At 36.8% G+C, this 19,209-nt stretch overlaps 1 protein-coding gene across 1 annotated transcript; it reads right to left on the bottom strand.

Annotated features, from left to right (window-relative positions):
• Positions 1 to 828: 828 nt before the first annotated feature.
• LOC145205243 (prestin-like) lies at positions 829 to 15,428 on the bottom strand. The gene is made up of 19 exons (XM_080077915.1): positions 15,267 to 15,428; positions 14,823 to 15,069; positions 14,398 to 14,448; positions 13,030 to 13,307; positions 10,927 to 11,141; positions 10,453 to 10,581; positions 9,882 to 10,046; positions 8,649 to 8,761; positions 7,870 to 7,992; positions 6,924 to 7,071; positions 6,355 to 6,468; positions 5,607 to 5,780; positions 4,851 to 5,027; positions 4,170 to 4,278; positions 3,600 to 3,672; positions 2,461 to 2,644; positions 2,176 to 2,230; positions 1,955 to 2,064; positions 829 to 1,452 (listed from the first exon to the last, which is right to left on the bottom strand). Exons 3-19 carry the CDS (start codon positions 14,445 to 14,447, stop codon positions 1,411 to 1,413), a joined length of 2,259 nt encoding a protein of 752 aa, XP_079934041.1. The 5' UTR covers position 14,448; positions 14,823 to 15,069; positions 15,267 to 15,428; the 3' UTR covers positions 829 to 1,410.
• Positions 15,429 to 19,209: the final 3,781 nt, after the last annotated feature.

Here is a 19,209-nt window from a genome sequence, read left to right on the forward strand (position 1 = left end):
AAAAACTGGGTTATGAATTTCAATGGAAAATATCATGTACAATCATCAAAAACTGGGTTATGAATTTCAATGGAAAATATCATGTACAATCATCAAAAACTGGGTTATGAATTTCAATGGAAAATATCATGTACATTCATCAAAAACTGGGTTATGAATTTCAATGGAAAATATCATGTACAATCATCAAAAACTGGGTTATGAATTTCAATGGAAAATATCATGTACAATCATCAAAAACTGGGTTATGAATTTCAATGGAAAATATCATGTACAATCATCAAAAACTGGGTTATGAATTTCAATGGAAAATATCATGTACATTCATCAAAAACTGGGTTATGAATTTCAATGGAAAATATCACGTACATTCATCAAAAACTGGGTTATGAACTTCAATGGAAAATATCATGTACATTCATCAAAAACTGGGTTATGAATTTCAATGGAAAATATCACGTACATTCATCAAAAACTGGGTTATGAATTTCAATGGAAAATATCACGTACATTCATCAAAAACTGGGTTATGAACTTCAATGGAAAATATCACGTACATTCATGAAAACTGGGTTATGAACTTCAATGGAAAATATCATGTACATTCATCAAAAACTGGGTTATGAACTTCAATGGAAAATATCATGTACATTCATCAAAAACTGGGTTATGAATTTCAATGGAAAATATCATGTACAATCATCAAAAACTGGGTTATGAATTTCAATGGAAAATATCATGTACATTCATCAAAAACTGGGTTATGAACTTCAATGGAAAATATCATGTACATTCATCAAAAACTGGGTTATGAATTTCAATGGAAAATATCACGTACATTCATCAAAAACTGGGTTATGAACTTCAATGGAAAATATCACGTACATTCATCAAAAACTGGGTTATGAACTTCAATGGAAAATATCACGTACATTCATCAAAAACTGGGTTATGAATTTCAATGGAAAATATCACGTACAATCATCAAAAACTGGGTTATGAATTTCAATGGAAAATATCATGTACATTCATCAAAAACTGGGTTATGAACTTCAATGGAAAATATCACGTACATTCATCAAAAACTGGGTTATGAATTTCAATGGAAAATATCACGTACATTCATCAAAAACTGGGTTATGAACTTCAATGGAAAATATCATGTACATTCATGAAACTTACGTGTTTGGATCATGTAACACACTCAAAAGTTATGAATTATTCGCTAAATCATGTACAAATGACTAATATAAAAAAACACAATGAACTATCACAACTTGATTAAAGCACATATAGCACACAACAACATTCTGATGTTGTAAATTCGAATGTAAAGTAAGAAGCACCACATGAGGACTTGGGTAAGTTTGTGAGTAGTTTCCATCAGATTAAACTAATGTAGGTGAAAGTTCAAACCACCGATGACCTCTCTTGCTCTTCTGCGGGTTCACGCTGAAAAACAAAGTTTGAAAATATGAAACAAACCCAACAAACTAGAGTGCCGTTAGATGGCCACGGAAGCTTATACGGCCGAAGTCTTGTCAAATTACGTCACGAGCGGTTAGCGCAACTGTCTTGTGTTCACAAGGTTGCGGGTTCTAATCCCATCTCGGTCGCTTGTGTTTCCCTGAGCAAGAAACTTGAGCGGCATTGCTCCAACCCAGTGGTTCCCGATGGGTTGAACTAAATTAGGGTAACCAACTGGTAAGGCGAAAAAAATCAAATAAATAATGATTCCACGGACTTGCAATAAAACAGGCGGCTCGGCAGCGGACTCAATGTGAACGTTACGTATTCGGGCGTTGCCCACCCACCGAGGATAAAAATGAAACAAACAAACAACGCACGTTATATCACCGTAGCGAGACACACAGCAACTTGCACCAAACAAACTGCTGCTGTTGTCCGACATTCGTATCAACAACTTTAGTCCAATACAATGTACCACATTTACCCCAACTTTTTGCTCCATGTAAAGCACGGCGTCATGCACAGATATAAATTCATCCGCTTCATCCGCATCAGCGTAGTAAGAGAGCCGATCCAGAGCACCGTGGACATCAGCTGATACATTAACCAAAATAAAGATTACTGAGTAAAAAGCTAAGGTTTCAAAACTAAACTACACAGGTACGGATTAAAACAGTTTGCTCGGTGGCTCCTCAAGTGACGTACCTGTTACGTTGGAGAGGATCCATTCGACACCGATTTGTTTGTAGCTCTTCTGAAGCTGTAAAAAAACAAGAACAATATTTTAAGCAGATGTTCTTGTGCTAATCCGAACTGTTGGTTCTTAGGATTTGTGTATATGCCCAGACACATAAAAATCCATGCTGCACATCAACTGGCGTGTGGCCACAGCTTGAACATCTTATGTTGATCACAGTGGTCCTCAGTGTACGCAGGGAGCCTGTGTTGATCCACAGACAGAGAAACAAATCTTCACAAAACACAACCCACCGCTTTTATGGTCTTCACGCCGACAATGTCGAGCATTGAAATAGTCGAGCAGTCGATGACAACAGCCTTTAAACCGCCCAGTCTATTGTCAGGTGGAGGTGAGGCTTCTTCGACGCTTGTTGAAAGTTTTTCACCTGCACTTTCCATGCGAACTGTAACCGATTTCGCTTCTCCATTCTTATTCCTGTTATAAAACAAGTTTTTACAAGTTAAAAGAGTTGCAGACAGTGCACACTGTTTCGACCTATAAGGTGCCATCGGAGCTGATTTTCACTTGGTTGATGTAGCCATCTAACGGCACTCCAGTGTGTTGGGAGAAACAGGGTAAAAAACCATGCCTCGTATATTCTGTTTGATGCCTCAACTGGACACAAAGTACGCAAAACTGGAGCTTATCATTTTTCGGCTTGATTCTTTAACATTAAAAGAGTTGTTGTGTGAAAAAGAGCTTCAAATTTTACAGAAGTAACATTCAATTTGTTTGGATTTTACAACGAACTGCACCAACATTATAGCAGAAATATTTGTTTTTTTGCCACCCTTAATCTAATATATTTCGTTTGTTTGATTAGCTTTTCCAGTTCATGTTCTAGTATTAATATATATAATAGGCTAAAGCTGACGTGGCAAACGTAAAAATGCATATACGACAGTATGCCCTTGGTCTAGCGCGGCAAGGTTTCGCAAAACGTAACGCGCCCACCAAATCCACCAAATCCACTTCAAACAAAATTTCTCTAGAACTTGAAACCGTGAACACAAAACCAGTTAATTTAATTTGAGGTATCGACTACAAGTTTCCACAAACGGCCGAAAACTGTAATTTAATTAGCAGGTGAAAAAAATCATTTTTAAATTCATTTCATCACCACAACTAAATACCAGAAAGTATTTCTTGCTTTACTTGTTGAATTCAGTGAGTTCAACCGGGGTCGAACTAGTTAGGAGCGATTTTAAAGATTATGTGTTGAGTGACACGGGGATAATTGGTTGCTGCAGACGTTGAAACTATTTATGTGGCCCTGCTGGTCAGTGTTGGAAGGAGCCGCCCCAAAATTGTGGCTTACCACAAGTAATAGATTGTAGAATTCTCTAAGCTGACGTCGACAATGATCGATCGCGATTTCGTTTCTACTTACTTTATTACGTCACCATTCTTTTGTTGTTTTTTCAGCTTCGAAGCTTCTTTCTTGCGCTGATTGATCACCGCGTCTGCAAACGAAGTGTGCATAAAACGCCATTTTAGCTGAATAATTTTGCACATACGTTGTCGTTTTTTTGTAATTTGAAGTTTATTTTACTTTTCCATAACAAACAATAGTTTCAATGCAATGGCTAATAGGATTTTCTGAAAAGATTTTGATAAGATTTTCTCGCACGGGCAAACGAACCTATTAAACAAGCCTTGCAGCAACCAATTAAGGAACTGAAAATAGCCGGGAAAGTTGCGTGTTTGACAACAGGGTTTGTCAAATACACATTACAAACATTAGGAAAGAAACATTATCTGCAAAATTTCTGGTTCAACGGAACTAAATCAACATTCGCATCCTGTTGAAATCCAAAGTCATTGTGGTTTCCATTAATAGGGGGAAGCAGGGTTTACTGTTACCCACATTCGTGCAAGAACGCTCCCCACAAACCCCATTACCCGGTGCCCACACTTGCACAACATTCCACTGAGGTTATTTCAGCAAATCCCCGAATACCTGGGTTCACTCCGGTCGCTTTGAAAAGTTTTTCCTTGAAGTAATCCTTATTGACGTAATAGAGCATCGCGTTAAACTTGAAAACGACGATTCCCTTCGACAGATTCGCCTGCGCACAAAATCACGTGATCAAATCGCTCGAAAACAAGCATCATTTTCTTGAAACAAATTTATCTTGAAACAATAGATCACTTGTGAAAACATTCTAGGTGATTTGAAATAGCGGTCGTCTGCAGCGGACCGAAGCACACCTGCTAATGGTGTGCAGACAATTTACACTTGCAAACATATGGGGACAGAATATTTGCGAGTTTACAGTTTATTTCACAGGGTGATTGATGTAATAATATAAGAAACGTGGACAAGAAATTGAGTTTAAAAATTAAATCACAAAAAAAAATATCGACGAAAATTCCGGTTTTTTAAGTTTAGTTCAATTTATTAAAGAGTATAACACCCAAGGTGGGATTCAAACCCGTACACTTTGGACTTGTATTCCACCCGAAAGCTGGTTCAAAAGTTGATCAAAATGATCTAATGCGAATTATGCCTAAAAGTTAGATTTTACGACACAATCATGTTCCAGGGCCATTTAAGCCCTTTTTTGCTTAAAATGTAGTATGAATTGGTCCTACAACGCCCAGACTATTTATCAACTCATTAAGGACACAATCACTCAACTGTTTTATAAATCTTCGAGTCAACGTATACATCGGTGTCTTTAACGCTTCCCAACACTTCATACGATGGTCTCTGAGTGCGCAGAACTGACACAATCATCGCAAAACCGAGGCTGGCAAATAGACCGATGTCGACTCCGAGGGAGCAGATGGCCAGGAAAGTGAAAACCCAGATCACCTGCAGAAGATATGGAGCAAGTTTCAGGAACTGGAGAACCAGTATTACCTAAAATTATGAATATGAAACAGGTTCCCAAGGAAACAGAATTGGTTGATAATTATATATTATAATATATAATGTCTTTAATTAGTTTTATCGACTGATTCTTATTCTTTAGAATCCTGTTTCCATATTTAGAGTTTTACTTAAAAAAACACAGTTATCGTCGTTAAGTATGCTGTCCGTCAGAGGGTTAGATATACCGCTCCACCAATTGATTTTACCTAAAATTATGGACCATATATCGTTAGAAATGGAACCTAAAAGGTTTAAATTTGAGATTAAAATATTAATTCAAGCTACAAGTTGCGCAAACACTGCTAAGTTCAATAATTGATAGATTGTAATGAAAAACAGTTTTTGTGTATCTTACAAGAATCTTGGAAACACAATTAATACGTTTTAATACAGAAATTCCTACACTTAAGTCACAAATAAAAACTTCCACTAAATTACGAACAAAAAATCTATAATTTGCAAAACTACAGCAGCTCTATTGGAATTTTTTTTTAAATGTGCAGCCATTTATTTTTTTACCCCATCCGGTTTCGAAGCTTTGAAAGTTGGCCAGATGAGAGCGAATTGCTTCAAGACTCCAACCAACCCTATGGTGATGATGCAACCGAGCACTGATCTCGGTAAAGGTTCGAACAGTGGACCAGCTACCAGGATTGTGAGAAGGAGAATCACAGTCACGATTATTCCAACAACCTAAATCATCAGAATTAATCAGTTGATAACCTTGCGGGAAAGCGTGCAAAATAGTGTAGTGTTACCGGCGTGCAATGATTTCTAAATAAGTATGCCGTGATCGCTGGGTGCATGAACGCTTCAGGGCTGATCCCAGTATGAAATTGTGTTCATTTTTATTTCTTCCATTTTATTTTTTTAACAAATATCTTGACTCTACGGGGATTTCATATCCGTTTTCGTTATAAAAAACATACAAAATTGTTCATTTTAAAGTGTTATGGTACGAATGGCATTGTTTCGACGAAGTCCCATGAATATCGCAATAATAATAATCGAAAAATAACTAAAGATCCTTATTCAAATGGAAACAATAATGTTAAATATTTCCTTTTCAACATTTTAACTTTTTTAAGAAAATGTTTTTCTTTTTCGCCATAGTGATGTTGTGTTGCGTAGTGATGAGGTAATAAATATTTGGAACACCAAGCAACAACAGAGCAATGTTAATCATAATCACTATTACTACTGAGTGCTCTTATAATTTGCTGACGACGGTTAAAATCTATGACACAGCAATTTGTAAAACTTTCACCTGAGTTTTTCCGCCTGAATTCACTTGAATTTGGCATCTTGCGAGGGCAGCTGCGTTTGGGAAACATTGAAAGAATGCTGGGATGAGGTTTGTTAAGCCGTAAGCGACCAGTTCCTGTGGGTGGAACAACGTTAAACGGGGGAATAACAAGCCCGTGGCATGAAAATGACCTACTTAACCCTGTGTGATTTTTATTGTCTTACTTTACTCTATATAATTATAAGCTATTGCTGCCAGGCATAATATCAAGTTAAGAGCTCTTCTGGTTATTGTATTTTTTCCCGACGTTTCGACGTCCTATACTGGTTGTGACGTGCTTGCGTTTAATTCTTTTTCCCTTTGTTTATCGTGCACTGCACTAATCGCATTCAGTGTTATTTACCCTGATGAAGGGGACCTGTATAGGACGTCGAAACGTCGGAATAAAATACATTTTTTATTATCCAATTTCGAAATTCAGAAAAGAGCGTTTATGTTTGTAAAATTTTGCGTTGAGCATTTTGAAATTCAAACACAATTCTTACACTAGCTACAATTTTTTTAAACTTTAATTAAAAACTTGATCTTACCTGATTTGCGTCGATGACGTAACCGAACTTTATTGCGTAGAATTTGCTGACAGAAATGTTGAGAGCAAAACCGACGATGGCGACACCGAAAGCTTCACCCACGATGCTTCCAAGGATGCTAACGTCCGGAATTCGCGGTACAGGGAAGCTAAAATAATTAGTGAATGTCAATAAAAGTTTTGTCACTGAAATATTTTTAACTGCCGATATTTTTTTACACACTGTGTGATAGAGAAGTTTGCTTTTAGCAGTCATGTTTAATATTTAGACATAGTGAAAATGTTGTGCCTTTATAAACGTAAATAGTTTACAAGTACATCATAGTACGCTAGGCCTATAGAATGCGCTATACCGAATCAACCCGGCCTCCTAAGCAATCCCCTATGGTAAGTCACAGGCTTGAAAAATCTAGCCTGCGGTGAGATTCGAACCCACGACAGAAGTCCTTCCAGGACTCACACTCTACCAACTGAGCTACACAGGCTCAGTGGAGAACCACAGCACCGTTGCCTGCCTCGTATGCTGCACATGTCAGCTTCGTAGTAGGGGATCGCCAGATTGACAGGTAATCAGTTAAAATGAACATGAATTTGTTTACGAATAATTGTAATTATTATCTCCTCAACTATAATATTTATATTGCACAAGATGACGTTAACGTGATAATAATATTCAATACAATAATACATTCTGGTTCAATAAACTATAACTTTCTGCACAAAAAACTTTAAATGTTGTAACAATATACTGTACATTAAAACTTTATAGTAGGACCTCCCAGCTCGTTTCTTGGTGGATGAAGATTATAATGAACCTTTTGCTGATTGATTTAAATTTATTAAAACATCAAGTCATTCATCCTTATGAATTCAAGATATATATATTTCGCCTAAGCGGCATCATCGGTATGTTATAAAAAATAAACATTCCAACAACTTCAATTTACCCGAGCGGCATATTGTCGACGATTGCAACTCCCCACATCCCCTTAAAATCTGCCAAGTACGAAGCGAGGATGAAAACGACAACCAATATCACTTCGGTCGGGATCGGGACTTTTAGTTTGTCGCTGGAAAGAAAAAGGGATTTCACAATTAATGATTCAGACGAAACTTTGGGTTATTTGATCAATACTTTTGCTAACTAGAATGAAATAAAAAAGCTTTGTCAATGAAAAAGTATTTTGCAACTATAACGATTAAAATTACTGTTACACAAAACTACGTGCATCTTACAAATAAATGGAAATATTTTAAGAGATTTAAAAAGGTGAGTTTTTTTAATGTAGGCTGCTTTGCAAATATAATTTCCATATAAAAACAGATTGACGTAAACAGTGTTTTTTTAAGGTGTTTTGGTCCAGCGGTTTCCCAAATAAGCAAATATGGCTATTTTTTGGTATTTAAATGAAACACTTGCGGTCTCTTAAAACTACTTAGCGGTCACCCAAACCAAACCTTAAAAAAAACCTGGACGTAAAAACAATGTAAACAATTCAAAGAAATATTTTAAAGTGATATATAAAACGTACAAAAATTGAAGGAAATAACACTAATATATAGGCTACTTTGCAAAGGTAATTAATCTCTAATTTGTAAAAATGGTTCTTTGCGCTTTGGGGCAAGTCTATGTAGTATGCAGCATAAGGAATGTAGTGACGTTTTCAGCTGTAAAGGTCAGCTCGAGGCGGTGCGTGCTGATTGGTTAAAAAGTGGGCGTTGTCACCTGTATCTTTCGTTGACTTCGCGCATCACCAACAGAACTATGCAGCAAAAAATCGAAATGATCAACGTTGCTATGTGGGTGTTTGGCAAACTGGTGAATATATAGCCCCAACTCTGTCAAGATAACAAGTGGAGATTAGTTGGTTTGCCAATTCGTTAATCGCATTTGTCCAGTTTAAAATAGCGTTTTTGCCCACGGTGTTGCACACGCCACGTGCGCTATATCAGTCTCACTAATCACTATAGTTTAATTAAAAACTGCCTTGTTTATATAGAATACATATTAGTTCAGACGTTTCTGCATACAAATCTCTTGCAGTTGTGTTTTTAATTAAATTACTTTTTTTAAGTCGTATAGCGAAGCGGTAAACAAATTTCTTTCCAAAAAACTTGAAACATTTTTTTTTGCATTTTGTGTTCAACATTGGATATGATAAACGGTGTTAGGTTTAAAAGGTTGGAAAATTCTGGCATAAATTACACCGCGGTCTGCTACAGGGGTGAGACACAAAACTTAATCATTTCTGTGTCCGCTTGTTCCAATGTAGACGACATTTGCACAAACCACTGGTGTTTGTGCGAAGTGCAAATCTATAGCTTCGTTCAACACAATCCAGTTATGATGTTAAATATAAACATTGGCTTAATTGCGGCTTAAGATTGTTTGCTTAGTGGTGAAATCCCGTCACCACAGCACCACGAAGTTACACAAACTTCATCTCGGGTGTTTGTTTTTATTAAATAAGGAAAGTTTTTTGATTATAAAGTGACCGTGACTTATAAACTCTTATACCGGGCATAAAATATGAAACTAATTCTACTACTAAACATGTATTGCATACCAAGTTTCGTCGGGCAATGTTTGAATTCTACCTTGTGAGTAAGAATGAAAACATATACCATTGCTTTTGAGGTCATTAAATTTGTATCTTTTAAGTATAGGATTGTGAGCAATGCTTTTCACACATCGAATTTCAGTTTGATGCAGAAAATTTCACCCCAACTTTTTGCGTTTAAGGGCGATTTTGTTCTGTAAAAGATGTTTTCAAATAGTGTAAAGTAGGAGGTAACTCCTAGCCATCAAGTAATAAACATTCAACAAAAAATTGTGACTCCATGTTTACAAAACAATTAGTTTGTAAGATCAAATAGCCTTCTTGTATTCAACAATATAATTTGGCAACTTACTAATAAACCTAAAATTCCAATTAACTAATATTGGTTTTAAACTCACGAGATAGAATGCTCCAATACCAGTTCGAGGTTGGGGTGGAATTCCAAGCATAGCCGGCATTTGCGAGAGAACAACGTACAGTGCAGCACCAGTAGTGAAACCTTGCAGCAGAGGTTCAGACATGTAGGTTGTAATCATACCGAAACGAAGCACGCCAAACACCAACTGAAATGTTAAATTGGAATTGTTACAGTTTTTGGTCGTCCAGCTGGGAAACTGAACCACGAAAACCGATTATAAAGTGAAAATTTCCCTTTTTATTGTGAGGAAAATGGTATTTGTGATGTAGAAAATATTCATTATAACAAAAACTAGTGAATATACATTATTGTATGTAGTGAATATACATTATTGCAAACGTTTCAACAATTCGCTGTTTTAGGTTTTTCAGCTATTACAGCAGAATACAACAACAGAAATACAAGCTCTCTGGAATTTTTGGTTGTGATCAAATTACTTTTTCGTTTTGAGTGTTGGTAAAAAAATGAGTATTGTTTGTTTTGTCACAACTGCAATTGTATATGACAACAAGCTTCATGGTTTAACCAAGTTAATCGAAAACAAATGTTACCTGAAAGATCCCCATAAGCAGACAGAGAGCTGAAGCTACAGCAATCCTCCGGCTATAGAAATCATCAAGTTCTGTTTGAAACAGTGTGTCGATAGCAGAATTCGTGGTTGTCATGGCGCCCGTGGCAATCTTTAAAAAATGCATAAACTTTATGCAACAACTGTGCTTGTATGTCTGCTTGTTAATATGTTTTTTGACACACGATTTGCACAATAAAAATCAACTGCTTTAATCTTGTTGTTGTAATTAAAGGTTTTGTGAATGCTTTAGTACATTTGTGTCGCTATGTTTTCTTTCACCAAGCGAAATAAACTCAACTCAGCGATTTAGATTGCCACACATGCAATTCTTTAATGAACCGTACAGTTAAAAATCAAGCAATATAAACATAAAAGAGCATGTGTGTTAATAGTCCACTTCCGCTGGTGTTTTTTTAATTTAGAGCTTTAAATTTTAATACAAAATGAATATTACCGTTGTGAAATTGCTCTGCGCAGTTGGCATCACTGGTCGTTCAGACTCTGGGACGAATCGAATCACAACAGCCTGTGTGAGCAAGCTCGGAATAGCGAAAGTTCCTACTGAAAGATGACGCGATGTACCAGTCAGTGTGTAAATAAGCACCGTCCAAAATGTGACGTAAAGCCCGAAAATGGCGGGAACTCCGGCGAGCAGGGAGAAAGCCAAACCTGTGCAAACAACAATCGGTCAGAAATGTGTCAATCATCATTAAACGATGACTTAACAGTGTTGTGAGGCTTATGGAATATATCTGCAATATTTTACACAAAAGGCTGAAATTATTTAGCCTTTGCGATTAAAAAAAGTATTGATTCGTTATTTATTAAAAATGGCTTCTAAAAAATGTTCATTTATTTTAGAACAAAACACAAATACCCAAACATATCAGTTTGCTGCAAAACGCGCAAGCTCCAAAGTTTAAATATTTACAAACTGCTGCCAAATATAGAATGGTGAAAATGGCGTCGGGGTGGAAAAATATTTGTTGTGAAAACTGTGAAGGATTTGTTACAGCAACCTGGAGGTATTCATGACCTTGGGGCAGTTCAGTTCACTTCCCCGGATGTTGTTTTGGCGCAAAATCGTGACTTGTTTTTTTCTCAGTTCGAACCCTATCGGCCGAAAAACAAACCATGAATCACATGTTTGTTCAAAACCTCAGATTAAGCGGGTTTCCGTACGAGCTACACACAATCAGCCGTGACAAATTTGTTGTTTGGTTATCCGAAGATCTATATTAGTTTAAGCAGTGGTGGGATTTAAATTTTTTGTCAACCGGTTCTATCACAAAAGTCATATTTTTCAGCCGGTTCTGTTAACCAGTAATGCTAACCGGTTTGCTGATCTCATAAAATTTCGTGAGACGGTTCTATAGAACCGGTACGAACCGGTTGAATCCCACCACTGGTTTTAGGTATAAATGACGACCTTTTGTTTGCAATCTAAAACAAGTTACAACTTTGGATTGCAGAAAACTGATTACTTAACCGGCTTAAAATTTTAAGACAGTCGTAAACAACACGGCTACCATATGCTTTGATTGAATCGGAAATTATTTGTTGTTGCAATTCTTGCAAAGCTTAAAGTCGCGCTCCTGAAAAAACGTGAGTCACACCGAACAATGATCAAAGATGAACTCTGTAAAGTGGAAAACAAAACGTAGTTAACACTGCAAGCCTGAATTTACTTGGAAAGTTGAATTTGCTGCTAGAGTAAACCAACATTCCACACTTCAAGCTGCAAATGGTTTACGTATTCAATCAAGGTTTATTTACACGCTGTGTTTCGCCTCAAAACACTGGATAACATGCCTTGCCAACTGCTGCAGCCAATCGCTGACAGCTCTAACATTTCACGAGTCTTTAAATATTTTTTATCGTTGCTACGAGCGAGTGGTTAAAGCCGGTGAGATTATTTCTTGGTGGAAAGTGAATAGAAATGTTGTTTTAGTTCGTTAATCAGGAGGTAGCGAATGTATGTGGATTAGTTAACCGACCTCGCCTAAACACACGCGCTCTGTCCACACTGCTGCGGGTAATTACTGCCAAAGAAACAGCCTCTTCAACCGACTGTGCGGCGCCGTTAAGTTATTTTCAGCGGCTTATAACGCTTACAAAGACAGGCATTTGTGGGTGATACTAAACCGCAGCAAGGTCGACCCAGAGTAAAACTGGATTTTGCCAACAGAAAAAGTTTGGTGACAACCGCAAGGTTGATGGTTCCAATCCCAGTGGGACCAGGTGGGTCTCATTGCTTAGTTTTCGAACTTTTAAATCCGAATTGTAGACACAATTTTATAAATTTGTAATATAATTGTTTCTGCGAAATTAGAGTATACTCGTATCAGACAAAACGAACTTATGGAAAATACAGATTCTTTAACTATAAATGAAACTAGTGAAACAATTTTTATTAGGGCTACTGGCATTTTTCAATACAAAAACTAGATTTAATGTATTCTATGCTGTAGTATTTGGTAAAGGATGTTTTAGATTTATTAAGTCCCATCCACTAAAGATAAAAACGTACAAAATAAAACAGTACCCCTGCCCTTACTTTGTGGAATGTGGACGATTCCTACAGTGATGCCAGACAGGATATCTCCCGCCAACCACTTCTTAAGCTTGTATCTCGGCAACCAATGCAGAATCGGAAGCAACCCGAACAAAATGTTCAGGAGCTTCGGTCCGGTGCATGTCGTGAAATAGGTCTTCGTCTGTTCTAGAATATTCGGTTTATCGCGCTTTGTGGGGGGACCGGTGACGTTCTTCCGGAATCCAGCCGCTGTGTGGACGGGACGGTCCACTACGTAACGAGTGATGATGTCATCTTCCCTAAACATTTGGTTATAATTAGAATGCTGGTAAACGTGTTAAAAAATATTTATTGAAAATTGATAATTTTAAGGTTTTTCAAATTACCAAAGAAAAACTCGTTTGTTTTTTATTGTAAGGCGCCAAAGTATTGACAAACTGCTCAATATAATTGTACAACAGATTTCTTCAGCATATGAGGACGCATCAATAAGTCGTGTAGCGGTAAAATGTTTTCCACAATTTCCCCACAAGGTGGCAGTACAGGTGAAATATTTAAAGACGGGACGACTAGAGCCAAACAAGGCAGACATGTTTTTACGCGGGAAAACTCAAGGCAAACTTTGTTTTTACATTTTTCTGGTGGTTAAAATGTTACGAAGCAACATTTCAAACTCCCTCAAAGCAGACAAAGACGCGTAACTGTCGCAAAATCATTTTTATATTTTTAGTATTTTATCTGACTTAACGGAATGTGAATCAACCAATTTTCCGATGTTCCTCAGATTTAAGGTAATTTAATAGATTGCATCAGCAACACACGGAAACTCCATTTAAAACGTCCATACTTGAACATTTTGACCCCAAACTTCGGGTCATTACCAGCTCATAGTTTGCATCCGGCCACTGTTGATCTCTATCAGATAAACCGACGGGATATCTGTGGTTTGGATGGAGACTTACGACTGACACACCATAAATACGACAGATATGTAGAGAGTGGCACCTGCTTTTCATGTTCACATGAACTATATTATTCTCTAAAAAGTTATAATTAGTTTTTGTGCAATGTATAACACCAAAACATCGTTTTAGTCCTTAGAGTCTAAGGCTTAGACTCACATAAACCGCGAAAGTTTTCATGATTCCGTGATCACATCACGACGCATATGATTTTTTTAAATTCTGTGCTGTTTCTATTTTTTAAATTTTTCATCAAGTACACAAATGGTCATGCTGGGGCAAAAAGAGTCGGAGGCCTGACAAGGTTAAGAAACATAAAACTGGCACAACAAATCCTTAATTTTAGGAAAGACGACAACATGCAAGTTATATAAAAGAGATAAAAAGGATAATATAAAATTTCTGTGTTGTGTACTTGCCACCTTACCTTTCCATAGTTGCTGCTGGATTTTCAAAATGTAATCCTGCTTCGGGCATGCTGAAAATAAAATACATAAAACATGAAAATTGTTATTTAATGTTTAAAAGATGTTTTCCCAATCGAGACTCTTTGCTTGAACATAAATTGGCACAAACGCGTTAAATGTTTCGAAATTTTAACTGAAAATCTAGAAGACGTTTTTTTTAAACCTTACGACCCTATGTCTGCGTAGTTAACATACACTTCGCGCCAAACATAACATAATTACAATTAAATTTACTCGATTAGAAAATAAGGCGATTTAAATGTCTCTTGTCAAAAACAAAATATCTACTAGGGGGAGGTTACAAAACACTAAAATAAATAGTAAAAATTAGGCAATGCTCGAAAAGTAAATCATCGAAATACACAAAACAACAAACTTTTCTTACCTTCTTTGACTGCACTTATTTCGTTCAAATCACCGCATCCCCGTATATATATGACCCAGTGCTGCGGTTAAAACTTCTTCCTTTCTCAAAACCACCATCGGCGCTCAACCACACCCGAGCCGCATCAATTTCCCAAAAGCACGAGCAGCGGTAGATTGTCCGAATGGTCTGGCCCGCTTCACATCATCAAATCTGTCAATCAGGGTTCGAATCCCACAAAGGGTGTAGATTCAAATGTAAGTTTTATCTGCGATTGTTTTGTGTTATGACTTTTTAAAAACAATATGACACCCTCAATATTTTTAGCAAAAACATACAAGGCATATCACCACGCTTCGAACGTTTATATTACCATCGTCTTGCTGACTTCTGACTATAGTATCGTTTAGCTCAGAATATTCAAAACCGTGCATTGTGCACACAAATGTTATGCACGAAACAAACCTGCACACGGCCAAACTTGAACCGAATCGTTCACAATTATACTCTGTTTTCTTTTCACTTTCAAATTTTCCCTGCATTGCAACCATCCCTTGCTCTATGGTTTATTGATTTTACTCTGCACTTCCACATTTCCACTAACAGCTGGTTGCTACTAATGTTACAAGGCAAACTTAACTGGCACTGTTAACTGGCATTTCTACACGATTCCGCTTTGTGCCTTAGGATCAGTTGATTAACCCCGCTTCAAAAGTGGGAAAATGTGACGAGCCACGCCCTGAGCAAAACCCGCATTCATTAATCGACTTGTCGGTCATGCCGCAGTTCCTGAACATGTTAGTAGAGATATGTGCGTTTATGGGTTTTAATAACAAAGCAATTTTATGTGTTTGATCGATGATAGTGTTTATTTAATTGCAAAATTGTTTGTAGCGTTTTTTGCAAGTGATGTAAAAGATTATTGTTACAAGACTCAGCAAATCCCCTGTAAACAAGCAATCCATTCCCGGTATACGAAGATTGCAAACTACTTCGCCTATGCTTGCTGAACAAATAAAACTTGCATTGCACGAAAAACTTCTCCTGTGACGAGACAGGGGATTCCCCATAGTTGCGGTTCTGGTAACCGGTTTAAAACTCAAATCGATGTAATTTAAAATGTTGGTGGGTTTATTTTGGAAAAAATTCGCATGAAGAAAAAAAACGGCGATTTTTCCACCAATTCCCAAAAGGCTTGTTTTGCGAAATTAACCCTAAGTTGCGATTCGGTTTGTTGGCATTAAACAGTGTTTTAGGCGAAACAGCTTAACGTCAGAACTTACTGCATTGCCAAGCCGACTTAAGGAAGTAACCCACATATTTTCAAGTTTTCATAATTTCGCGACAAAAACCTGCTAAACCGTAATTTCTTGCGATATCTCGTTGATAATCAAGCTATCATAACCTCGCATGCCTTGTCCAAGTGTTATCACTCCCTTATACACCAGCATATCCGCTATAAACCGACTTTAACCCTCCACAAACGCAACAGCTGTTCACTTCCGTCTCTGCTAACTCAAATGTAAACAACTTTACCGCGACATCAACTCGTGTTACTCGTTTCTCAAAATACTGGTTGAATTTTCACTATCTTCGTTTGGTTCCATATGAACTTAACCGACCCTAGAAGTCCTTTCACCCTTGAGAATAGAATCACGAGGTAACAACAGTCATGGTGTAGTTCGGCAAGGATAATATCCAGGCCTATAACTTCATTAAAGCAGTAAGATTGGTCTGCGATAAACATTGATAAACAACTGTATGAGCGATATCAACCATAAAGGTATAAAGCACAGTGGTTCTCAACTCGTTTCAGGCCATGGACCACTAGTTCATATAAATGAATATCGTTGACCAGTCCATTGTTAAGTATACGAGAAAGAAAACATCCACAACAAGCATTTTGGCTTGAAATATATTCTTTAATACAGAATTTTGAGGGGTGATATCAAACAACTGACAGCTAATAATAAATACCCAATAAGCTTTTTTCGTACCAAATGTAAACGTCCTGTGGGCCACCCAAAATGTCACCATGGACCGCTATTAGTATAAAGCTTAAGACCCATGACCTTACAAGTAACCAATGCTTGCTTCAAAATCTGAATATTGTAATTGAATATTTTCATTTTTATTTATTTTTGCTGTGTGTTAACATTTACGCCTAATTTTGTTTTAGAAATTTAACTATTTAATTATTTTTCCTAATTGTTAAAGTAAGCAACAAAAGTGTCTGAGTTTGGTTTTCTACCCCAGCCAAATAACAAATCAGCCGAAATAAACTTTAAAATATAACACCACCCATGCGGGATGTTTGTTGATTGGAAACAAACTTTGCACACTTATACGTAAGTTTTCACTAAAGTTCAAAATGTTAAAATATCGTTGATCGCATTAAAATATACATTCGACCTTGGTGGCCCTCAAGGTCAAATCCCTGCTACGCCTTAAACATCTGTCGATAAGAGCAATGAATGGTGATTAATAAATATTCGGTGTTATGCCAAATATCTGACTCATGTTTAATTGATGGCAGGCAAAGTTTTAGGTCAAACCGCGAAAATAACGGAGCCGCCCTAAACCGGATAAACTGGTTTTTACCACTGCGTATTAATTTCAAGTGCTGAGCCTCTAAAGGCTAGGTTTAAGTATTTTAGGAGGATACACAATGTAATTTATGAGTATACTATGATTTAATGCTGTGATTACACTAATGACTTTTTGGGTGGTCCTCCACAGGACGTCCACTAAGTTTGGTGATTAATTAAATATGGCTGCATATTAGTTATTAAAAGATGGTTAAAAATATCAAGAATTTTTCCACACTTGTTGAAAATAAATTTTGAAGGAATATATTTTAAGTCAAAATGCTTGTTGTGTAGGCTTACTTTAGACAAAACTCTAAATTGGAATAGCATAGGTCAAGACATACTTTGAATTTGGCTGGTGGTCCATGGCTGAAACTAGTTGAGGAACACATAACTCATAAGTTAGTTTTTGACTTTAAATCGTTGATTGACGGTTTCCATATCCGGAAAATTACACATTGTCACAACAACAACTTACAAAATAAATATAGTACAAAATATACAGTACAAAATAAAAACTTTACGTTTTTAAGAATTGTAAAGTAAAATCATAAAGTATGTTTTTGGGCTTGAACAACTGGTTGGCAGGATTATTCATGGCAAATTAAATTACACGTTTGCAACAAATTTACGAAAACAATTGTGGGGCTGTTATTTCGACTTATTCGCCATGAAATCTTATAATGGTGACATTATCGTAGGATGATGCACACGAAACGTTATTTCACCTCAACCTTATAAAACAGCGCTTAATTTCGGTGAATCAACTGAAAAGCCACAGCGAAGTGAAGAGTGCAAAGATTCAACCCTTAGGCGTATTTTCAAAATGTTTGAATAAACAATAAGTCAGATCAAAAGGAAGAGCAAAAACGCCATAAAAAACCTGGTACGATTTTCTATATAGACTTAAATTAAATCTAAGTTTTGTGTGTAATATTAGAATATGTAAGTTACGTGTTTCTCAGTTTCTCGCTTATTTTGTTGTCGATTTCTTGGCGTATGACAACTTGTTAAAATTGTTATTAACAAGTACACAGTTTCTAAACCTTTTCGGACTTAATATATCTTTGTACGAATTAAACAGTCACAAAGCCAATAAAAATATATCGTGAGAGAGTCACGAACTCACGAAAAACATTTCACGGACATTTTAAGTTCGCGAACTCGGGATTCAGAAATACAAGACTGTCTCCGTTAAATCACAAATATACAACTCTGTTCTAAATCACGATCCGTAGGGCGGCATATTAATTTGCATTTTACCTTAATTATAAAAGTCCCAAGCTGTGTGTGGCAACTAGCCTAACATGAGTGGATTATTCGCACATCGAGTCCGGCTTCGGGAATTTGCATAAACCGGATACTTTGCGTTTGAGATAACGCCAACAAAGCTGACGTTGAAATATTGGAAACATTCAACGCATTTGACGTTTAAGGGTTCGGTTTTTAATCATGTTGAATGATTCGCTGCAAAGATACGAAACAGTTGTGTAGTTTAATGATGAAAATATAGCGGTCCAAGTAAATGTATCACTGACAATGACATGAGCATTTGCCGAAAAGGTTTGAATAATAAAGCATGTCGCTTTTTTCGTTTATTTGATTCGGGCCTAACTTTAAAAAATCGTTTTTTCGACGCCATTTTGCCAACAATGCAGCGCAGAAACACTCGTTAATGGTATGGGAAGTGAAAGTGTGTTTACTTTTTCCGAGTGAATTAACACGATATTTTCGGTTTCAGCTTCATCGGAAATCCATCCATTATTTTTCCGCACCAGACTTCGCGTCACCAAGTAATGCAGTTGGCGAAAATGTTTGCA

Source organism: Phallusia mammillata, chromosome 8 (genome assembly GCF_965637545.1).
Source record: "Phallusia mammillata chromosome 8, kaPhaMamm4.hap1.1, whole genome shotgun sequence".
NCBI classification, from domain to species: domain Eukaryota; kingdom Metazoa; phylum Chordata; class Ascidiacea; order Phlebobranchia; family Ascidiidae; genus Phallusia; species Phallusia mammillata.